Below are 23,124 nucleotides of genomic sequence, written 5' to 3' on the forward strand. Positions count from 1 at the left end.
AACCGAGAAATATTTTATCGAAGAAAAGACTGTCTGGTCGGGCTGAGAGGTTTTCGTTAACCGAAAATTTGGTTTCATAGTTTTTTCAAGGAGGTATTGTGTTTAATTTAACGAAAATATATACCACAATCCATTTGAATCTTTAGAATAAGTGTTGTCAAGTTGCACCACACGAAACGGAGTGAAAAACTCTATATATAGAAAGCAAAATCTCCCATGAGGAAAAAGTGATGATTTTAATGATTCCTCCAGGCCACTTGAGTATTACGTGCTTAATTATGAGCGCTCAGGATTTAATTGAATATCTGGATTTAGGTAACAAGGAAACACAACAAAAAACCGTAAGAGGAAGACATGTTATCCCAACGCATAATTTGTCGGCTCGTTCTGTTAATGACCTATCACATTTGTTTCAAGACCCAGCCGCTTCTTTTCTCAAAACGGGCCGGGAGTTATTACTTTACATCGCGAATCACTCGTGTGACAGCGTGATCAATAGCGCGTGGTCGAAAAAACCCAAAACGGCAGAGCAGAAAAGTTTCTGCGGTCAGGGTTTAAATCGATTTAATGCTATAAATAAACCTGATAGCATCCAATTTTTCATATTTATGGATAACATTCTCTCTATTATGTTTAGTTAGCGGAATATATCAGCGTGTTCTCATTCAGCACGTGCCGACATTTGATATCCAAATGGGCCGGTCTCACTCCTAAAATCACCGTGTTGTAGCCCCTGTTAGATTTCAGCCCTCCTAATTTTTCATTCCCATTCCGAATTTTAATCACCTGCCATCCTACCAACGAGATAATTCTCTTTAAAATTGAAAGGGAGGAGGTATATCCGGTACACAGCGGAACCTTTGAAACCATGAAAATTTGCACACTTTAATTTTGGTCTTTGCAAAAATTGTCATCATGACAAATTGGAACTTAAATCGCTCGGAGCGTGTTTTCATGAAGTGCTGAAACAATTGAATCGCATGTTACCAAATCTGCCGATGTCCATTTATACCGTCTTGAATTTTTTTGAAATGCGGTTAAAAATGCGGGTGTGATCCCTGCGAAACGTCCTGGGTTTCATATTTTATTTTATTTGTTTCTTTTTATTATTTGCGGCCTTAGTCCCGTTTTAAGTTGTTTCTCTGTTAATGTTTAGGGCCGATTAAGTTGTTTTTTCTATCGTTAAGCTTAAATCTGATTGAATCAAGAGTCTTTTTTCTTGTCAATGTTTTCAAGAGTCTGGACTCTAGATCCAATGTGTTTTTTTTTTTTTTTTTTTCCAGTGTAGGGTTTATATTATTTTTCATCTACATGTAGTTTGAAATACTACTTGTTTATTTCGCCTTTTAGCTCGATTTTGTAATCAATTACTTCGTTTTTTAAACCATTTTGAACTGAATCTTAATGAGGTTTCGGTGTGTTTCAGGTTTCGGGAGTGGGTAGCGCGAACGACATCTGGCCGCTGGAGCGGCCGGACGGCATGCCGGTGATCCAGTCTCTGGAGGTGATGTGCGGGAAGGACCACATGGACGTCCACCTCCAGTTCACGCAGCCCTTCGAGGGGATCGTCAGCTCGAAGGGACAGTACGGGGACCCGCGCTGCGTCTACGTCCCGCCCTCCTCCGGGAAGACGTTCTTCTCCTTCCGGATAGCCTACGCCCGGTGCGGGACCAAGCCCGACCTCAACGGCCAGTTCTACGAGAACACCGTCGTCATCCAGTACGATAAGGATCTCCTCGAGGTCTGGGACGAGGCCAAGCGGCTCCGCTGCGAGTGGTACAACGACTACGAGAAGACAGCCTCCAAGCCGCCTATGGTCATCGCTGATCTTGACGTCATCCAGCTCGACTTCAGAGGTAACCCCGACCACTATCTCAGTAGCGCTTATTTTCATTCACCCTGTACTTCTGTGCCAAAGAAGAACGCCGTATGACCCCATGGAATACATAGTTGTAACTGAGGGGCTACGCTCCCTGGCCGCTACGCGGCTCTATTTTTAGCCTCCTGTCAATGTTGGTTTTATTTTTCCCCATAAAAATAACGATACTTACTACGGGGTATACTTTACTTTTAGAATAAAATGATTTTTGTTTTTGATGAATAAAGAAAAAAAAATGAAGTCCAGAGAACGCGGTTTGCAATGACTGCAATCGATCATGTATCGATAAGTGACCCGGCGTCACTCAGGAGTCTCAAGATTCGGGCCTGGAAAATGCTTAAAAGTGGCACCAGCTCTCCCGCTAACATTTCGACTCTATATACTCTATGTATGACCCAGTGGCGTGGCGGACCTTGTAATATATCGATTGATCTTTCATTTGAACCTATGGAGAATGATCGATAAACATTAAACAGGGTATTCGAAAGGAACACCTGAATAATCGATCTTTTACCATAGCCTCAAATGGGGATATATCGATAATCGATCATTCACGCCTCGCCACCGGACCCTTCAGACGTTGTCATATTTGCTTTAATAACAACTGAGTTCACTGAAAAAATGGAAAATTGCAGACTCAAATTGTACCTATTGCTTCATCTGAGATTGCTTAGTGAGCTAAATTCGCAGTATATTTCATGATTTTTCTCTGAAATGGGCCATTGTAGAAAAATAGATTCAATGGTCAGAAAATGTACCGCCTTGTGGCGTCATCTGGTGGCATTTCCCATTAAAACACGTGTATTTTAGCAGGTATACTCTTAATTAAAGCGGATTTGTGCTTGATTCTAAAGGAAATCTGCTAAATTAAGAGGCTTGACTCGCGGTTTAAGAAAAGATCCCATTGAATCAAGATTATCTATTTCTTGTCAAATTTTCAAGAGTCTCGACTTCGAGACTCTTGCCAATTTTACACTTGAACAGGTATTCAAACTCGGGCTAAAATTAGCCATCTTTATTAAAAAATCAGTTTTTTTATCACAAAAAATTAAATGGATCGTATTCGGGAGGAGTTACCCGATGAAATCATAGTAATCTCAAAATCGTGCTTCTATATCTTCATCTAAGAAAATTCCCAGAATGACAAGGCAGCCACTACATAATTCTCCCGTTTCCCATTCGGTCGCAATAAGCATCAAATTTTACATAATGTTCCCCTGAACAAAACTAGGCATGAAACCTAATCCAACCGCTTCCGATCACTCCTTCTGTAAATTTATGGGTCGCAGAAGAGCGGTTCGTTTCTGACCCCATTTGCCTCAATTTATGGCCGCAATCAGCGTAACAGCTAACAGTAACGCGTGAAAAATTATTGAAATCAAGTGAGCAACGCCTCAAAGGAGACCAGCCTCGAATATTTTAATTTATCACTTTTTCGCCGTTAAAAGCTCAAATTAGTCAACAACAAATCAAACCAAGGACTCCCTGGTGGGATTTGAACCCGACCCGATGACTGCCGTGCTACAGAAAAACGCCGTATGATCATTCGAGAGTTGCCAAATTTCCCCGGATAAAACAGGTATTTTGGAGGAAAGTTACGCATTTTTTGCCTCGAAATTTTCAGATGTTGTAGATGAAAGTGTGGACAAAATTGTCTGAAAAATTAGAAGATAAATATTAGCGACTTTCCCAGTAAATTTGTATTTAATCGAAGCAAACTTGGCAACGTCTGAACGTTTATACGGCGTTCTTCCTTAGCATGGCATATGACTAGTGGATCCGTGAAACCGCGTTTAGGCCACGTGAGATCTTCCGCAAAAGCGGTTGTTTTCGGTAGGAGTGCAAGATTGTGGACGCCCGAATTCCTCCCGAATTAATTTGGATATGTCAGGTGAGATATATTTGCTCGGTTGTGAAAATTTTGTAGGTTGACTCATTAGCTAATTTTGAGTTTAGTAGCCACAATATGTTATTTCGTCCCGCGATAGTTGAGATGGGTTAGTTGTGTGCCAGAGTGAAGAATTTGCAGGTGTCTGAAATTTGATGAATTTCGTGTTTGAAGGGACGCTACCAATTGAGCTGAACACGAGGTTACCCTAGGTTCATAAATTGAACAATTACTGGAGGAAATAATATGACAAACTGATCTACATACATAAAGTCGCTTTTATAGCGCCGCCTCGCGCTCTGCGACGCCCAATCGCCATTGCCCCCTATCCTCCCAGAGATCATCAGGCAATTGGCACCTTCTGATCTCCTCCTCCACCCCTTGTCGCCAACCTTTCACAGGACGTCCACGCCGTCGCCTTCCGGGAGGAACCCAATCGAAGACCTGCTTGGGCAACCGGTCGTCTGCCATCCTTCGCACATGTCCATACCAGACCAACTGCTTGGACCTGATATCGTGCACGATGTCCTTCTCTACACGCATGATCTCGCGTACTTTTACATTGCGGATACGCTCTCTTCTTGAGATGCCAGCAGACCTCCGCCAAAAGTCCATCTCGGTTGCCCTAAGCAATGTCTTCAGTTCTTTTCTTGAGTTTCCAGACCTCACTCCCGTAAGTTACGATACTCTTCACGATGACGTTGTAAATTTTCCTTTTGGTCTCCTTGGAGATACTCTGGTCCCAGAGAACCCCATTTAGCATCGCGATAGCTTTCCTGCCTTGCACATTCCGATCTTTAAAAGCCCGATCCAAATTTCCGTCCTTAGTTAACCAAACTCCTAGATATTTATACTCTTCACAGTCCTGAATTTTCCGACCATCCTCCAGTTCAATGCTTTGCTGATCACCACCGATAACCAACCTCTCCGTCTTAACCACATTTACTTCCATTCCCCACTTTCGGTATACTTCCACTAGCTTCCGCGTCATGTAATTCGCATCTTCTTCGTCCTGAGCTATTACCACCTGATCATCAGCAAAGCACAGAGTATAAAGGGTGCCATCTTCACGTAGCGGGACGCCCATTCCCGAACAGCATCTTTTCCATTCCTTTAAAACTTCTTCCAGGTACACTTTAAATAAGGTTGGCGACAAACAACACCCTTGTTTCAGTCCTTTAGTAATTAAAAACCCCAACGATAAGTCCCCATGCGATTTAACCCTAGAAAAAGCCCCACCATAAAATTCCTTAATAGCACTAATTAGTCCCCCACTAAAACCCCTTTTGTTTAAGGCTTCCCAAAGTTTCATCAATGGCACACTGTCGTAAGCTTTCTGGAGATCCACAAACACTATATGTAATTCCTGGCCAACTCCCTTCTTTTTCTCGATGACGTGGATGATGGTAAATACTGATCAAAACTGATACAAACTGATCTATATATATATAAAGTCGCTTTACAACGCACTCTGGCGTTCTACGACACCCAAACGCCACATATGCCTGTCTTCCCAGAGGTTATCGGGCAACTGACAACGCAACATCTCTTCGTCAACGCCCTGCCGCCAACCCTTTACGGGACGTCCCCGTCGCCTCTTCCCAGGTGGTACCCAATCCAAAACTTGTTTGGGCAACCTCTCCTCCGACATTCTTTGCACATGTCCATACCAGCATAACTGCCTGGACATGACGTCGTGCACGATATCTTTCTCAACCTTCATCACCTGGCGAATTCTCTCATTACGGACACGGTCCCGTCTCGAAATGCCGGCAGATCGCCGCCAAAAATCCATTTCAGTTGCCCTCAACATTTCTTGCGTTCTTTTCGTCAAAGGCCACACTTCACTACCATAGAGCACGATACTTTTAACGATGGCGTCATATATCCGGTGCTTGTTTGCCTTGGAGATGCTCTGATCCCAGAGCACCCCGTTCAGCATCGCGATGGCTCTCCTGCCCTGAATGAACCTGTCCTTAATTGCTCTATCCATCCTTCCATCCTGATCAAGCCAGACACCGAGATACTTGTACTCATCACACTCTTCGATGCGCCGTCCATCCTCAAGCTCTATGCTTTGCCGTTGATGCGCTGCTCCCACGACCAGCTTCTCTGTCTTGGACACACTAACGTCCATGCCCCATTTCCGATATTCTTCGACCAACTTCCGCGTCATGTAATCTGCATCTTCCTCATCTTGAGCTACAACGATCTGGTCATCGGCAAAGCATAGAGTATAAAGGGTCTGCCCATCAAGGAGTGGAACGCCCATTCCTGCAACCTTCTTTTTCCATTCCTCTAACACGTGCTCTAGGTATACCTTAAATAGTGTTGGTGACAAACAACAGCCTTGTTTTAGCCCTTTTGTGACGAAGAAACCTCCGGACAACTCTCCACGACATTTAATTCTTGCTGTAGTCCCGTTATAAAATGATTTAATTGCGCCCCCACAAGTCCTTTGCTAAAACCCCTTTTTTCCAAGGCTTCCCAAAGTTTCACTAACGGCACGCTGATCGGCAAACTGATCTAATCTGCTAAAATACATGCGTTACGATTGGAAATTCTGCCAGATGACTCCACTAGGCGGCGCATTTTCTCACTTTTAAATCTATGTGTGTCAGGGCCGGATTAAGGGGGTGGCCACATGGGCCGCGGCCCATAGCGAAAAATTTAGGGGGCGGCAAATTTTGCAATTTTTTTAAATGGAGGTATAAAATAATCGGATTAAAAAAAAATTATCCATGAGAAAAGGGGCTGAAATCTGTCTTTCCTGAGAGTATAGTAATTTCTAATTTTGTCGTTTTTCGGTGATACAAGAAATAGCATCTTTAATTATTAGTACAGTGAGGAGAGGAACTAAACACGCAATTTGGCCTGGAGCTCAACGCAAAGAGGAATGATGACGAGGACTTGAGATTAAAAAGATAAGCCCTTGGCGCGGCGATCGGCATGTAACACATATTAGCTCCTACAAGACTGCATGAATACTTCACCCATTGCGCCAAACACAGTGCGGTCAGGAGCGGTTGGCGTGAAACATATAGCGCCTACAAGACTGCAGGAATACTTCACGCATTGCGCCAATCACAGTGCGATCAGCGCAGCGCACCTAGCCTAAAGTTTCATGAAAAATAAAACCTTGAAATTTCTCGTGAAATATTTCATGAAATTTATGAAAGATTTTGAAACGTATCGGCTCCTTTTCATGTTTCGTAAAATGTAAAAATTCACTGGAAATAGAACACATTGGATCTAGAGTTCAGACTCTTGAAAACATCGACAAGAAAAATACTCTTGATTCAATCGGATTTTTGCTTAAATCAAGAACCAAGCCTCTTAATTTAAGCGGATTTCCTTTTGATTTAAGCAAAAATCTGATTGAATCAAGAGTCCTTTTTCTTGTCAATGTTATCAAGAGTCTGGACTCTAGATCCAATGTGTTTTTTTCCACTGTTGTGACTTTCTTCTATTTTTGTGTGTTTTATAGCGGGTTGAATACTCTAGCCCCTAAAAAATATGAAATATTTCACAGCCTCGCAAAATTTCATGAAAAACTCTCCTGAAATTTCCAACCTTTCATTTCTTTCTTACGTGTAATGCCACCCTGATTCCAGCCCATCTCCCAAAAGTTTCATTTTTGAAGCGACCGCTCTCCCGCACATCCAGACTCGCGACACTGCAGCGGTGCAACCCACGGCAGTGCCGAGCGTCCACCGTGCCGCGCCGGCGTCCGGCAAACCCGTTTTGCCTAATAAACACGACGCCGCCGCCGTAGCCACCGACCGCGACCATCGCCTATCCCACTCGGCTTCCCCGCATGAACTTGCGCGGTTTCTGCTCGGAGCGCGTCCGAGCAAGTTGAACGAACGCGTTCGGCAGACGCACACTCCCGGCCTACCGACCAACATCCGACTTTACTCTGAAAAACTAGAACCCCGCCCCCTCTTGCCCCCTCCGACCCTCGCCGACCCCCCGGTCCCCCGTGGCTCTCGCGCCGGGGCTTTCGGCGTTACTAGTTATACCTCCCGCGATGGCGGTCGCTCCATCATCGAGGAACCCGGGTTTTTTCTGCCTCTTTCCGCCGCGTTCGGATGCGTATGGTCGTTTTCGTCGAGGAGCTCAGCCGTCGGTCCTCCTCGGGGTTGCCAGATCGGCATTGAAATCCGACCAATGGACTTGTTGCATGTGTGAGGAATTAGCGATTTGTTGTTGATTCTTGTGTAAAAGTTCGCGAGAAACACGATGGTGCCACTGGTTTTCCTTGAAATCAACTCCCAAGCTCAAAAAAAGCTCTCAAGTTGAGACCAAAATGGAGGGGATATCCCACGCTATCCTGAGAGTCCACCTCTACATCAAGACGAACTCTCCTTGCAAAGATAGGGAGCAAATACATTAGCAGGGTTGCCGTGTTTTCAGTTTTGGAGTCCCCAAATCGAGTGGCAGCCCTGCCAATGTAGTTGCTCCTTATATGTTTGCATGGAGAGTTCGTCTTGACGTAGAGGTGGACTCTCAGGATAGTGTAGGATATTCCCTCCATTTTGGTTTCAACTTGAGAGCTTTTTTAAGCTTGGGAGTTGATTTCAGAGAAAACCAGTGGCACCATCGTGTTTCTTGCGAACTTTTATAAGAATCAATAGGTAAATCGCAAATTCCTTACACATACAACATCTCTATTCTGCCGTGCAAAGAAAGAGCGCCGTATGAGCCTTCAGACGTTGCCAAATCCCTTTGATAATACAAGGTTTCCCTGGTAAACTTCAAAATATTTTCCAACCCTCAAATGATCATATGGCGTTTTTCCTTAGCCTCAGCACGGCAGTAATCAGTACATGTATTCAATTTTGGGTCTCCTGTTTAAATTTTTGTCTAAAATGACATCGCCGTCGGAGTAGAACTTGTTTCTAGTAGGCGTTATTCCAGTTCCCGATCGTCATCGAAGATCATCGCTCCTCTTAAGTAAGAGTTCATCTTCATTTCCACATGAGTCCCGGAAAGCATGGATTCATATTGACAACAGGGCTCACGTAAAAAAAGAGATACGCGCTGTGAAAGGACTACGAGATGTCGTAACTCAGATCTTGAGAGAGGGTATCCGATTTCTACGTAGCTTTTTCGGTCAAATATCAGGTCGATAAACCATATTTCAGACCGAAGGAACTTTTGCTTTAAAGCGCCGTTTTCCAGACAAAGGAACATAACATTATTCCAGGGTTGCAAAATTGGACGTATTTCTGTCAAACGGAACTATGTGCATTCAGAAATGAGCCCTGAGACCCATAAGAATATGTGCATAAGAGGGCTCACGTCATAATGCACATAGTTCCATTTGATAGAAATACGTCCAATTGACCCCAACAATTCGATTTCCTCACCAGAATACGACTTTAATGTTTCTGCTCAAAATGATGCAGATTTTTTCGAGTTGTTAGATAAAAAGGTAGTAAAATGAGTTAGAAAAGCTCAAACGGAGGCTCCTAGTTCCAAACCCGGCGATCTATATTGCCCTGCGTCTAAAAATCGTGCAATCATATTAATTTTCTGTGAGGAACAATCGAAATGTCCAGCTGTTTTTATAATTTTCCAAATTTCCTCGCTTAATAACAGAAAATTAACGAGAAAACGTGAACATGTGGGTTTTCCCGTTCTTTCACTTTTAAATTTATAATGATTCCACACATTTTAGACACGGCAATGGAGACTGCCTGGTTTGGAACATATGGGCCTCAATATTTCTGGTAAAAACAGATTTGTAAAAGAAAATTATACAATGCTGGAGTCAAGTTAAACGATCTTTTGTTAGGGATAACTAAACAATTACTTGCAAAATTTTGTTATTTTTTGCTAATCTGTAACCCGTGGCGCCTTACAAACATGGCTCTGTGTTAAATGCACGAGGTTCTTTAAAACAATGATGGTGGTCAACTTAACGTTTCGTGTTTTTTATTTTTCAGGGGACAATGTCGATTGCTGGATGGAAATACAACATGGAAAAGGCCCATGGGCCCCTCCTGTGAGTGGAATCGTCCCCTTGGGCTCCACTCTCACGCTAGTCGTAGCTATTAATGATTACCGAGGTATGTATCCACATAACTTCAAGGACTCCCTTTACTGTTGTTTCAAATCGTCGTCTCACGGAGGAAGGAACGTAACTTCATTCCATGATTGCAAAATAAAGTCAAACCATCAATATATTTTACAAAAAATGTACTAATTCCATTTCATCCAAAATTTGTTTGATTTTTGCATGGAGTCGGCGAAAAAATCAGCGAAATTTAAAGTTAGATCCTCTTGATTAATATGCAAGTAAATCGGCGAGGACGAAAACACACCAACTCGGTGACTCGAAAATGCTCACTTTTCAAGAGTCAATTTGCATAAAGGGCATTGAAGTCACCGCATCTCTTCTAACTTGGACATTTACAGTGTCTTTAAGTACTTGCCTTAAGACACCAAAAATCTTTTTCTTAGACTAACGTCTCCACCTGCTGTGCAGTTTTGTGTGCATCTTGATTATTTTCATTTTTTCGAGTTGGTGTGTTTTCGTTCTCACCGTGCTAATGAAAAAGCCGTGAGAATATTCGATAGTTGCCAAATTTCTTCCGATCAAACACTAATTTTTAAGGAAAACATTTAGTACTTTTCGTGGTAATTTGTAGATATTTAAGATTAAAGTGCGAACAAAGTTCTCTGAAACATTTGGAGAAAAATATTGATAAGTTTCCTAAGTAATTCAGGTTTTGTTAAAGGAAATTTGGCAACGTCTCCTATGGCATTCTTCCTCAGCACGAATGTATTAAGGTGTTACAAAAGAAAATATTCTTCATCATGGCTACAATGGCCAACCCGGCTGGACACATAGGAAGTTGTCACGTAATGAAATGGTTTACTTTTCTTACGCTGCGTTTAAGTCTCCAAACTTTCCAGTATATTTCTTGACTCATCAAATGTGTTAGATGAGAGAATGTTTTTCACCAAATCTATCATGGCCAAATGAGCTGGACGCACAGGGAGTTGTCACGTAATGGAATGGTTTACTTTTCTTCCGCTGCGTTCAAGTCTCCAAGCTTTCTTGTGTGTTTCTTGACTCATCGAATGTGTTGGACACGGGAATGTTCTTCACCAAACCTATCATGGTCACTAGACTGGTGTTGTCCTGTCATGCAAAAGTCTATTTTCTACTCTGCGTTTTAGTCTTCACTTTTTCCTGCGTATTGTTCGACTTACTGAGAGACTCACTGAGAGCAAAACCGACACGAGTCTCTCAGTGGAACCATGGCAAAGTATTTACAATCACACTGTAACTTATTAGAGCTCATTTTGTAACTTAGCAGGAGGGCCGGATTAAGGGTGTGGCCACATGGGCCGCGGCTCATGGCGGCAAATCTAGACGGCGGCAAATTTTGCAATTTTTTAAAATGTAGGTATAAAAAAATATCGGATTTAGAAAAAAAAATTACAAACGAGAAAAGGCGACAAAATCTCTCATTTCCTGAGAGTATTGTAATTTTTAATTTTGTTGTCTTTCAGTGATACAAGAGACAGAACCTTTAAGTAGTCGGGTTAAAAGAGAAACCAAACACGCAATTTGGCCTGGAACGGCGCGACTTAGAGAGAAATGATGACGAGGACTTGAGATGAAAATGAGAAGCCCTCGGCGCGGTGATCGGCATGTAACACATATTAGCGCCTACAAGACTGCACGAATACTTAGCGCAATGCACCAAACACAGTGCGGTCATTGCGGTCAGCGTGAAACGCATAGCGCCTACAAGTCTGCGTGAATACTTCACACGTTGCGTCCAACACAGTGCGTTCAGCAGCGGTCGGCGGCGGAAGTTAAAATCATTGATCCACATTTATGTTTGTTCTTTCATAATTTTTTCCTTCATTTCATATGAATGGAAGGCCTTGTCCACACAGAGATAGGTTTACGGAACTCAACCTGTTCAGCCCTAGATTAGGGCCGGCAGAGTGTGCACCCACAGCCTAGGTTAGGAAAGGGAAATCTAAGGAAATGCTGCAGTCCCACTCAATTGTCTGTATTTCGCTTATTTTTGCATGAAATGGCTTGAAATTTTCAGAATTTGTACTTAAGGGATGCAGAATTGATATTCTTTCATATTTTTTTTTAATTGTGTTGAAAAAAGATAAATTAGCAAAATTTTATAAGAAAATTGAAAATGTGTGGAAAAAAATGGAAAATCGTTGTGTAGTATTTTCGACACTCAAATATAGAAATGTATGTACACAATTCAAAAGCTAGTCGTCAAAACTTGTTAAATTCAAAATATGAACACAATAGGATGTACAGAGCAAAATTTGTAGCCTTTCAAAACAATGTAAATTAAAGAGCTAAAGTTACCAACTTCCAAGCAAATGCTGTTGTTGCACTGAATTGCTTGTATCTCACTTATTATTGCATAAATGAGTTGAAATTTTCTGAAATTGTACTTAGGGGATAAACTGGTGGAATTTGTAGTTCACATCCTCCCAAACAGATAGAACTACCTATGGTTTGATGCGAGTTGATGCGGGGGCGTGACCCCCCCCCCCCCCCCCGCGCGGATGGGCGTGAGTGTATGAACCCGAGAATACTCGGGGGTAGGCCCTGGAGGTGCGCACGCGTAGCCCAAGAATACTCGGGAGTAGGGCCCAACAGGTTAACTTTCGCGCCAAGTTCCGTGAACTTTTGCTAGTAGTGTTGACAGGGCTTTCCCAAAAAATGTGTTCAAGACGAGCAAATGCGTCTTATGCACCCCTCCCCCGATGACACGTTCATTTGATGCATGGTTTTTATCGAGTTTCAAAACGAATGAGAAGGGGGCGGCAAAATACAGGCGGCCCATGGGCGGCAAGTAGGTGAATCCGGCCATGATGGTTCTCACTGATTCAATTTGCGAGGGAAATTTGGCAACTCTGAAATCGAGTTACGTTCTTCCGTGAGGAAAACGACGAAATGCACTTACCATGGCCAAAATTGCAGTAATGGATGGAAAACTTTTGCCTCTGATTCATTTCTGGAAAGGAAATGGTTGGCTAACAATGTCCCTGTCCCTCTTCCAGCGTTGAAGCGTAGGGTAGCCAGTTAACTTGCCCTTTCAATTTTGGCTATTGTTTTATTTTTGGCTCAATGAGTAAACTGTGTAACATCAAACGACAAAACTAAGTGATGTTGTTTAGTCGTCTCTCGATATTTTCCCCTTTCCTAAGACTAATCACCATCACAAATTCTTCAATTCTACGTTTCCTCTTCGAACATGAAATGAAGATAACGCTTGTGCTGTCATGTAAATATCTATCAAATAGTACGCTGACCTACATACGAGTTGGCTTACCATTGAGGACACCGTAATATATAGCTTCAAACCGAATAAGGTGATGGTTTTAGTGGGGACGAATTTGACAAATCGCATATCCGTAAAACTCACGGATCGTTATTTTTCTAATTTTCTTCCCACGGCTCTGCATTCCGAACGTGGCATGGCTTTTATTCTTCTTGAGGAGAGAACGCTGTATAAGCACTCTCACGTTGCCAAATTTTGTTTAATAAAACAAGGATTATCTGGAAATTTGTGAATTTGAATTTTTTTTGGATTTTGTTGTTTTCTTCAAACTTTGTAGGGTAATGGATCCGCAATGGAGAATTTGCCAGAGAAAATCCCTTTACTTCATTCGAGAGTATGTTTAATGCGCTGAGTTCGGAATATTTTTCATAATTTTTACCTGATATGCGAAATTGTAGAAAAATTATTTAAAATTGAGAAAACTTACCGCCTAGTGACGTCATATGGCGGCATTTCCCATTCAAACACATGCATTTTAGAAGGTTAGGTTATTTTTTTTCATATGTCCTCCAAAAATAGTTTAGTTTACAAACCAATTTAATTCTCGTGCTCACTTCTCTTAATTGTTTCATCTTACACATTCAATTTACCAAGTTTCAGGCACCTGCAAATTCTCCATTCAATCAAAAGTACCTGAAAATTTCTAGAAATACATACATAAAGTCGCTTCCACAGCGCAGTCTCGCGCTCTGTGTCGCTCAATCGCCATTGCCCCCTGAGAAAATTTAAAAAAAAATTTCCCCATCAAATTTCTAGGAATAATAATTATAAATTTCTGTAAAAAATGTTTTCTTCGGAAAATTTGGCAACAAGCAAATGCTCATATGACTTTTTATCATTGTAAAGAGGTATTCCGATTAATGATTTGACGTTGATGACGTCATTGAATACGGCCGTTTCGGCATGCACTTCGATTTGCTGCTTTTACAATGGTGTAAAATGTTACGTTTCTTCATGGCTCATCAATTTTGCATTCTTCCTCTCGACTGAATGAATCTCCGGTCGGCTCCAGGATTTGTCTCTCTCTCTCTCTCTCTCTCTCTCTCTCTCCCTCTCCCTCTCTCACTAGGATTCTTTAAGGGTAATTTAGGAGGAGATATACTGCTTTCCTCCAGGATCGGAATGGTTTTTGAAGCATCACGATAGGGAAAACATAAAGCACGCTTAAAACGCCGCGCAGTTTCCAAGAAAGGGTCGAGCTAATACATTGTATCCGCGAGACGGATGGTCATGATTGTAGTCGGGTGGATTTTAGACGAGACGCGCCTATCCGGCGAATATTCATTTTGCACGTCAGCTTTTACGCGCGTACTTCTTTCCCTACATTACGAAGATAAAATCCGTGAATTTTGAACGACACTTGCGACTGAGACGCTCTGGCCTTTTATTAACATAATAGGCCACCAGACAAATGGAGATGTTGCATGTGAGAGGAATTTGTGATTTGACTGTTGATTCTCAGGTATAAAGTCTTTCAAAGAACGAGTAAAACAAAGTCACAAAATTTCAAAAGAAACTATTATAGTTAGTTTTCCTTTCAAAAAACACAACACACTATAAAACACGTGCAGAGTATAATGAGAAAGTTAAACATATGCGAGAAAAACTTTCAATCCCAGCGTAGAGTTTACTGCGTATTACCGGATTATGATATGCGTTTAGATATCACTCAAGCGATGGATGGAAAAGCGCCTTCAATCTAGCTCGACGCAAAAAACTGTACGGGAATGCGAATTCAATTCTACCATGTCTGTTGGTCCATTGAAATGAGGTCCAGGGCTCCCAGTGGACAACAACAGTCGTTCATAAGATTTTCGATGAAGATTTGCTCTCTACTCGATAACCTCAATTTTTGTTATCACGAATAGGGTTCTAGGGATTTTGATTTCTATAATGTCTTACATAAAAAAATTACTCCCGAGCATTCTGGCCTTTGTTTTCCAAGTTTATCGCAGACGCCCTCGCTCCTCGTACGGGGCTTCTTCAGCGCTGACAAATTATACTAATGCTAAAACTAAGACACTAAAGCACTAAAAGATCCAGCGACAGTCTTCGCGAAATTATCATAAGTTTGTACCGTAACATTTTAAAGGAAAAAAATAAAATTAAAAAATCTAAAAGGCCAGAATGATGCTCGTGAGTAATTTCTCTGTACATATTCTACTAGCAAATGCAACGTTGATTTGAAAAAAAAAATGTATCTTGGTCAAGGAAGGGGTTGAAACTAGAGTATCTTAACAGGGAGAGTATGGACAACTCGAAATATTAGGGCCCAAAAGGGTAGGTAACCTTTGAGAACCCAAAATTATACTGTCAATTTTTAGACTCCAATATTAAACGAAAATGGACAAGGAAATTAATTCTCCCGCAAAAATGAGTAACTTTATGCAAAAACCAAGTCAAATACGTGCAAACCACCGACAGTTCCCAACAATTGTACTTATAAATCACTCTGGATAATTTGAATTCATAGATTGCCTATCCTTTTGGGGTCTAAGAGCTCCATCACCTAACCTAAAAATTTTCGACATGTCCATACTCTCCCCATATAGGTACTTTAATTGAAACCACCACGAAACGTACCAGGCTTTGTGTTTATTATTTTTTAGCCTTGGTAACCCGTTTTCTTGTGTCTTTTCGATGAATTATTCGGGCTACTTTTGTGTACTATTGTTTACGCTATATCGTGAATATAATTCCCTTTTTTGTGTGTTTTAGGGGAGTTCGACATGCGCGTCAAGTCCTGCGCGGCGTCGGACGGGGGTGGTCACGTGATCGAGCTGAGCGACGAGCACGGTTGCGTCCTGCGCCCGAAGATGATCTCGCGGTTCCTGAAGGCCCGCATCAACGACGAGCGGGCCTCGGTCATCACGTACGCCTTCTTCCACGCCTTCAAGTTCCCGGACGCCCTCTCGGTGCACATCAAGTGCAAGGTGGAGATCTGCCGCCACGGGTGCCTCGACCACTGCCAGCTCCCCGGGGCCGGGACCGGCGCCGCCGAGCACGGGCCGCCCAACCCCCAGTTCAGCATCGACCACTCCCTCTACGGACCCTTGGACAGGAAGGACTCCGTCGGGGCCACCGGGGGTAGCTCCGTCTCGCCGGCGCCGCAACCTCCCTCTGTCACACAGGTAACCCCCGGTTTCAGTCAGAGCAGAGACAAGACACCCTCCGTTAGTATATCTTGGCCATGGCGGAAGCTTTTACTTTAGGGACTTCAGCATTCTACTCTTGACTTACCTCCATGGTTAATGTTCAACAACATATTGGCAGCTTCGTTTTGCAACCTAGCCGAAAATGGCCGGCGTTTGGGAAACTTGTTTGGCTCATGACGTCAGCCAGAGCTCACACTGAAAAAACAATCTCGGTATATTTACTAAAAAAAGGGTAAAATTACCAAGAATTCAGGGTTCTATTTGATCCCAGTTTTTTTCTTGGTAAAATTACCATTTATGGAATTGGTAATTTTACCGAGAAATCTCGGTGAAATTATTGACTTTCTCGGTAATTTTACTGGACCCCGGTAAAAAGGCCAATATTTTTTATCGACTGTGGTAGAATTACCGAGATAAAATGGCAAAGTTACCGGGAATTGATTACCAATAAAAGTGGTATTCTTACCTGAAAAAAACAATTAAAAATACCGGTTTTTAGGTAAGCTTAGCAGTCTGTCTTGGTGAATTTACCAATAATTGGTAAAAAAAGTGAGATGGTAAAAGTACCAATGGACCTTGGTAAAACGCCGAGAATTTTTTTTCAGTGTGGTGGAAGCTTTTACTTTAGGGACTACAGTATTCTACTGTTGACTTACCTCCATGGTTGATGTTCAACAACGTATTGGCAGTTTCGTTTTGCAAACTAGCCGAAAATGGCCGGCGTTTGGGAGACTTGTTTAGCTCATGACGTCACCCGGAGCTCATCATCCACCATGTAGGTAGGTCAACAGCCGAAATAAGGGTGATGACTATGTTGCTCCCTCATAGTTGTCCATAAGAAATTGTTGAATCCCCGAAAGTAAAAGCTTCCACCTGTCGGCAAGAGGCCAGTGGAGGGTCTCTTGTCTCCGAGCCAGAGCCACAAAAGGCGAATTTCCGCTGGGAGACTTTGTCTAAGTTGTTTACTTACTATCAGCCTCTGTTACAACAATACGAAATTCCCTCTGGACGAGGTGACAATGCGCCTACAACATTTGATTTTCGCACTGACAGCAATGACAACCCTGGTAAAAATGATATGTGTTTAGACTTGTCTGAGCACTTATATCACATGCCGGAGGAGCAAATCTGAACACTGATAGCAATACTCTCAGGCGAACACGTCAGTATTCCTGGTTTCTGATATCAATGTCGTCATATGTTGTCTCTTTACCGGCCGATTTGAGAGACTCTGGGTAAGCAGGGATATTTTTTCACGAAAAGAACGAATCTGACATCAGAACACTGAAAAAACCATCCGGCCGTGGAAGCCGTACTTACGGGCTATATAGAGATACCGTCCGTGTTCCGGGCTCAGAGGCCGAAAGTTCCGAGCGTAGCACCCGGAGCAGTCGAAGTTCTCCGGGTGCTACGCCCGGAACACGGACGGTATCTCTATATAGCCCGTAAGTATGGCTTCCACGGCCGGAGTGTTTTTTTCAGCGAATGCAAAAACATCGCACAGTTTACAATATGAGGCAATATCCGCCATTTTTGACGCTGCCATCTTAAGAATAACGCAATGTTTTTGCATTATTAGATTTGAGTAAATAACACAAGAAAAACAAGACTTGAAATGTAAAAGATGTTATAGAGGGAAGTTTTAAGTTCCGCTGACGTCGTGATCGTTGACACCGTGATTATATTTCATAAGAATCAGAATTTTTTATTTTTGGATGATCATGGCGTCAACAAAAACTTAGAAAAACTGTTTGTTGACACCGTAATCGTTGACACCATGCTACGCAATCTAAACTACACCATTCCTAAGAAAATCGATGATAAAAGTCGCCGTACCGACCTAAGTCATCAAAAAAAGTCCAAGATGCCCGAAATGCAAACACCTCCTCTTTTTCCTCTATGACTTAGTTCCCTTCTGTTTAACGCGGCCCAAATGGACGTATTTCTATCAAACGGACCTAAGCGCCATAGGGTGAGGAAGGTAGATGGGGGCTTGGATTGGCGGCGGAATCGGGCGTCCGGCTTATTCCGTCCTATACTCGCAATGCTTTTCCATGGCGCTTAGATCCGTTTGACAGAACGCGCTATCCGGGATTCTAAATTCCTCAAAAGGAACTCAAATTGGCGCTTAGTTCCGTTTGATAGAAATACGTCCAAATAAGCTCCTCTCTTCTCATATCCGAGTAAATATTTTTATCCTCCTTGGTATCTTCCAGACTTCAAAACCGCCGATCAAGGTGGACCTGGACCCGGACAACTCGGCGTCGCCGTCTTCGGACTCGGGATCCCTGGGATCTCTGGGCGACCTCATCTACGACGAGATGGTGAACGTGGGCGCGGAGAACGACAACGCGCAGGAGGAGTACCCGTTCAAGGATGCGCAGGCCCAGGCGCAACAGCAGAAGGCCGAGACGCGCCCGCGGCCCAACGAGGCCCCGCGGCCCAGCGCCGAGGCCCACACCAAGCCCGAATCCGAGGCCCAGGCCAGGCCCTCCGAGAATGATGCCGCCTCCCATTGGCCCTACCATGTGAGTATCTTATACACTCTTGAAGATACACGGTGAAAAAAACTTCGCGCGTGGGACCCGAAGTTGAGGTCTTATAGATCTCTGAAGTTTTTGGATCACAAATCTGAAAACTCGAGGTCCAGCTACCGAAGCGCGGGTCAGACATCTGAAGTACTTCGATATATACCGAAGGGTTCGGGTCAAACATCTGAAGTACTCGGTACATATCGAAGTACTTCGATGTCTGACCCGAACTTTGGCAGCTCGACCTCAAGTTTTCGGATGCGTGATCCGAAAGCTGACCTCAACTTCGGGTCCCACGCACGAGGTTTTCTTCTCCGTGCATAAATTTTGACTGCCGAGCCTGCCGAATTATTTCCGGAACCTGCGTAGGTATTATAATTGCGGATTAAAAAAGCGTCCGAACGTTAACCTCTAAACCTCTTTAACTCAAACGGGTATAGGACATTTCGTCAACGATTTTTTGTCCGCGCACCTGTTTTTTCCAGTAATTTACGTCCACGCGTTTTTTCGGCCGGGAGTTTTGGTCCACTTGCCACTTGAGATCCAAAGTTAATTGACCCACATGTAAATACAAACGACAATTGTTCACGGCGTTTTTGGATGAAAATGCATAATGTCTTGGAAGAATGAGGGTTTGCATGTTTTTTTGTTTTGTCTGTATAGTCCAACGGAGAAAAATATATAGTTGAGATAGGCGGGCGGGCGGCCAGCACTCAACGCGCATTGGCGCCTACAAACCTAACTGGATACTTCAAGCATTGTGCAATGCGTGAAGTATCCACTTAGGTTTGTAGGCGCCAGTGAGCCTCTCGCGCTGGCAGCACGCCGCGCCGCGCCGCTCCGCTCTGTTAGGCTTTAATATTTATACTCGCATAGTCAGCGTTTTTTAACTCATGATTTTGACATGTTTGCACACTCTGCATTGATTATTCTCATTTAAATTGATGGGAACAAAATATGTATCAATTTATCAAAGGATGCAAATCGAAATACTTCGATGTCTGACCTGAACTTTGGCAGCTCGAGCTCGATGCTCGACCTCAAGTTTTCGGATGCAAGATCAGAAAACTTCAGAGATCCGTTGATCCAGTCCAGGCTCTTGAAAACATTGACAAGAAAAAACACTCATGCTTCAATCGGATTTTTGCTCAAATCAAAACGGAATCCGCTTAATTTAAGAGGCTTGGTTCTTGATTTAAGCTAGATTCTGATTGTATCAAGAGTACTTTTACTTGTCGATGTTTTAAGAGTCTGCGGGCTGATTGTTGAAATTGATAGGCAATGCGATAGACAAAGAAGACCTAGGGAGTATGGAGCGATCCTGTTGGTTGAAAGGGGTGGTCCTTATAGACTATGGGGTAAATGATAGACTAACTATCGGGTCTCTCGTGGGTTGCCGTTAGTTTGTCTATTACCTGTGTCTTTTGTCCATTGCAACCACCCGCTTCCACCAATAGGATCCCTCCATATCCTTTTTGTCTTCTTTATTTATTGCTATGTCTATCAGTTTCAACAATCAGCCAGCTGGACTCTAGATTCAATGTGTTTTTTCCCCCAGTGTAATGGTTTTCCTCCCCTGTTGATCACTTTCATTAACAATTCGACCTTTCTCATTTCAGGATGGAGCGCCGCCCCGACAGAGCACCCGCGACGCCCAAGAGCGCTTCCCGCACGGCCCCCGGACGTTCGACGCGGACACGGAGTCGCTGACCGGGCACTCGCTGGGCGCCGGCGCCCACCACCGCCGGCGGCGCTCCGTGGTCGTCTCCGACCGGAAGGCGCGCAACGCCGACGTGGGCGTCTCCGGCCTCTACGAGGTCATCTCCGAGGCCGACCTCGCCTTCACGCCCGACTCCAAGGCCGAGGCCGTGACCGTCTTCCAGGGCCGCATCCGCGAGGACATCGTCTACGGGATCTGCCTCCCGGTGCCCAGCTTCAGCGCCCTCTTCATGCTCGTCTCCGTCTCGGCCGTCGCGTCGGCCCTCATCGCGGGCTCCCTCCTCTACCGCTACCAGGTCGCCCGCGAGGCTCAGCGCATCGTCGCCGCCCAGCGCCTCCGGGCGCCCCCCGCCCCCGCGCCCGCCAGCGCCGCCCACTCGCCCGGCCTCATGATGACGTCGCTCGCCAACCTCATGTCCTTCAGGATAAACCGACCCAGGATACAGTCGAGTCGGACGCCCTCGAGGCCCAGCTCCGCCGCCACCAGGTGCGGCTGACGCTTGTGATCACACCCCCCCCTCCCCATCCATTGATTCAATTTGTTCTCCTTTGAGCAGAGACACTGGCGAATCTTGCAAGTTGGCACACTGGTTTTCACCCATTTAAAGGATTCGCGAATCCAGCAAATTGGCAACATTCACTGGTAAAAAAAAAAACATCTTGGTTCAAGAGTGCAGTTTCTTGTCGCCGGATTTAAGAGTCTGGACTCTTGCTTCAATGCAAAATCCGCTTGAAACAAGAGTTCAAGACTCTTAAATCCGGCGACAAAAGACTGCACTCCTAAGTCAATGCAATGCGGCATTGGTCCAAGAGGTTTTTTTTTACCAGTGTTGTCTTTTCTTCATTTAAACCAATAGAAATGTATCGATTCTTGGAGGGGCCAGGTGCTCCGACAAGAATCGATTCTTTAGCATAAGTTTAAATGGAGGAAACGTGGTGTTGCCAATTTTCTGGATCCGCCTCTGACCTATGGACTGTTTTCGTGACTACGTCATTCGATATAATATCGAACTCTTGGTGCAAACCGAAACAAACCAACTTAACATCATGTGTAACTTCTTTGTGAGTCAATTGTGTTAATTTATCACAATTTAGTTATTGATCGGTCTTAAATCTACGAGGGGCTCATTAAACCCGAGAAATTTCGATTGTAAGAAACACTTGGATGCATTTTACCGCCATGGCGCAAATGGCGCGAGTCAGAAACGAGGTTATGAGTTTGCTTACTTTTGAACCATGAAATAGCCTCTGAATCAGTCTCATCCAAAGATCGATTCGATAGTTTCAATTGTTCGATCAATAGATTTTTCGAACGATTGTTTTACATCGATAACATCGATACATCGATTTTAACAGAGAAAAAACAGTGTCACCAATTTACAAGATTCGCGATTGGACAGAAATTTAGTCGGACAATCAGTCTTGTACGGTCACCAGACTTATTCTTATCTCTACCGTTGTAATACTTTCCTCGTACTTTGGCATGACTCGTACATTTAACGAATAACTTTGAAACTTGAACTTTACATAACTTTGAAATTACAAATGCCGCGAAGTTTTGCGAAAGTACGAGATGGTTGAGGCGAATAACTAGCCAGTTGTACTGTCCAGTGAAAATCTGCCACTCGATCTCTCGTGGAATCACCACCGATGATGGGTAAGAATTTTAGTGCTTAGGATGTCACTAATTTGTCATTTAAATTGCCAAACACTTTTTCCTTCTTGAATGAAAAGCACCAGTTAGTATACTCTTGAGTGCTTGCAGTAGAGAAGTGATCTTTGTTGGGTTCGGTTTGGATAGGCAACTAAACTCACAGCCTGTTGAAGCATTTAGCATCGCTTGGCTTTGAAGGCGCTCTAAGTCGAATCCTAGCGTATGGAAATGTCTATCAATGAAATCTAAGGTATGTCGATGCGAATTTTTGTAACTCGATGCGTTTGCATGCATGACGCTTGCAAATTTTCGGCGATTGATAACTGCCTTTTAAGTATCCACCATCAATACGGCAACTATTTCATGCTGGGTCGGATTTGATTTTTGCTTTTCTTCGCCCCTTTTTGTACCACTACAGAATTGTGTGTACTTTAATGGGCTCGTTTGATGAGAGGTCAACATGACCAACTTAATAACGCTTTAAAACCTCACTTGAAACGTAAGTTTTACGATTCTCCATCGCGTGATAGGATTGGAAACAATGAAATCTAAGCACCCAAATTCAGCAGACGTCATTGCGTCTGTTCACACTCACTCGGTGGTTGAAATAGAGAGATGATGCATAATTAGGTAGCAATTTAATTGCTTCAGTGCTGTGAGCAGCATAATTTTGCTCTTATTTCCAATTTGAACAAATACTCCGAGATGGGAAACAAACAAAAATCGCCTTACTCCATGCATATGATTGTAAAAAAACCTAAATATCCAGACTGCGTACCAACATCCACAATCGGTTGTTTTTTCTATTTTTAGAAAATCCTCTTTTTAAAGTAGTATTATTTGGTTATTGTTTTCAGCTGTGCTAATTCAGTTTCGAATGAAATGTTTGTTTACGTTTTTTCTTGTATATAGTTATAGATAGTACAAACTTTGAGGTTATGATAATTTCTCTCT

General features: G+C 43.4%; 1 protein-coding gene across 1 annotated transcript; it reads left to right on the top strand.

Annotated features, from left to right (window-relative positions):
- The first annotated feature begins 1,288 nt into the window (after window positions 1–1,288).
- On the top strand, window positions 1,289–21,013 carry m (zona pellucida domain-containing protein miniature). Its single transcript, XM_072305284.1, has 6 exons — window positions 1,289–1,856; window positions 9,719–9,841; window positions 15,830–16,310; window positions 17,243–17,333; window positions 18,483–18,794; window positions 20,417–21,013. Exons 1-6 carry the CDS (start codon window positions 1,481–1,483, stop codon window positions 21,011–21,013), a joined length of 1,980 nt encoding a protein of 659 aa, XP_072161385.1. The 5' UTR covers window positions 1,289–1,480.
- The last annotated feature ends 2,111 nt before the right edge of the window (window positions 21,014–23,124 follow it).

This window comes from Bemisia tabaci, chromosome 10, assembly GCF_918797505.1.
Source record: "Bemisia tabaci chromosome 10, PGI_BMITA_v3".
NCBI lineage: Eukaryota > Metazoa > Arthropoda > Insecta > Hemiptera > Aleyrodidae > Bemisia > Bemisia tabaci.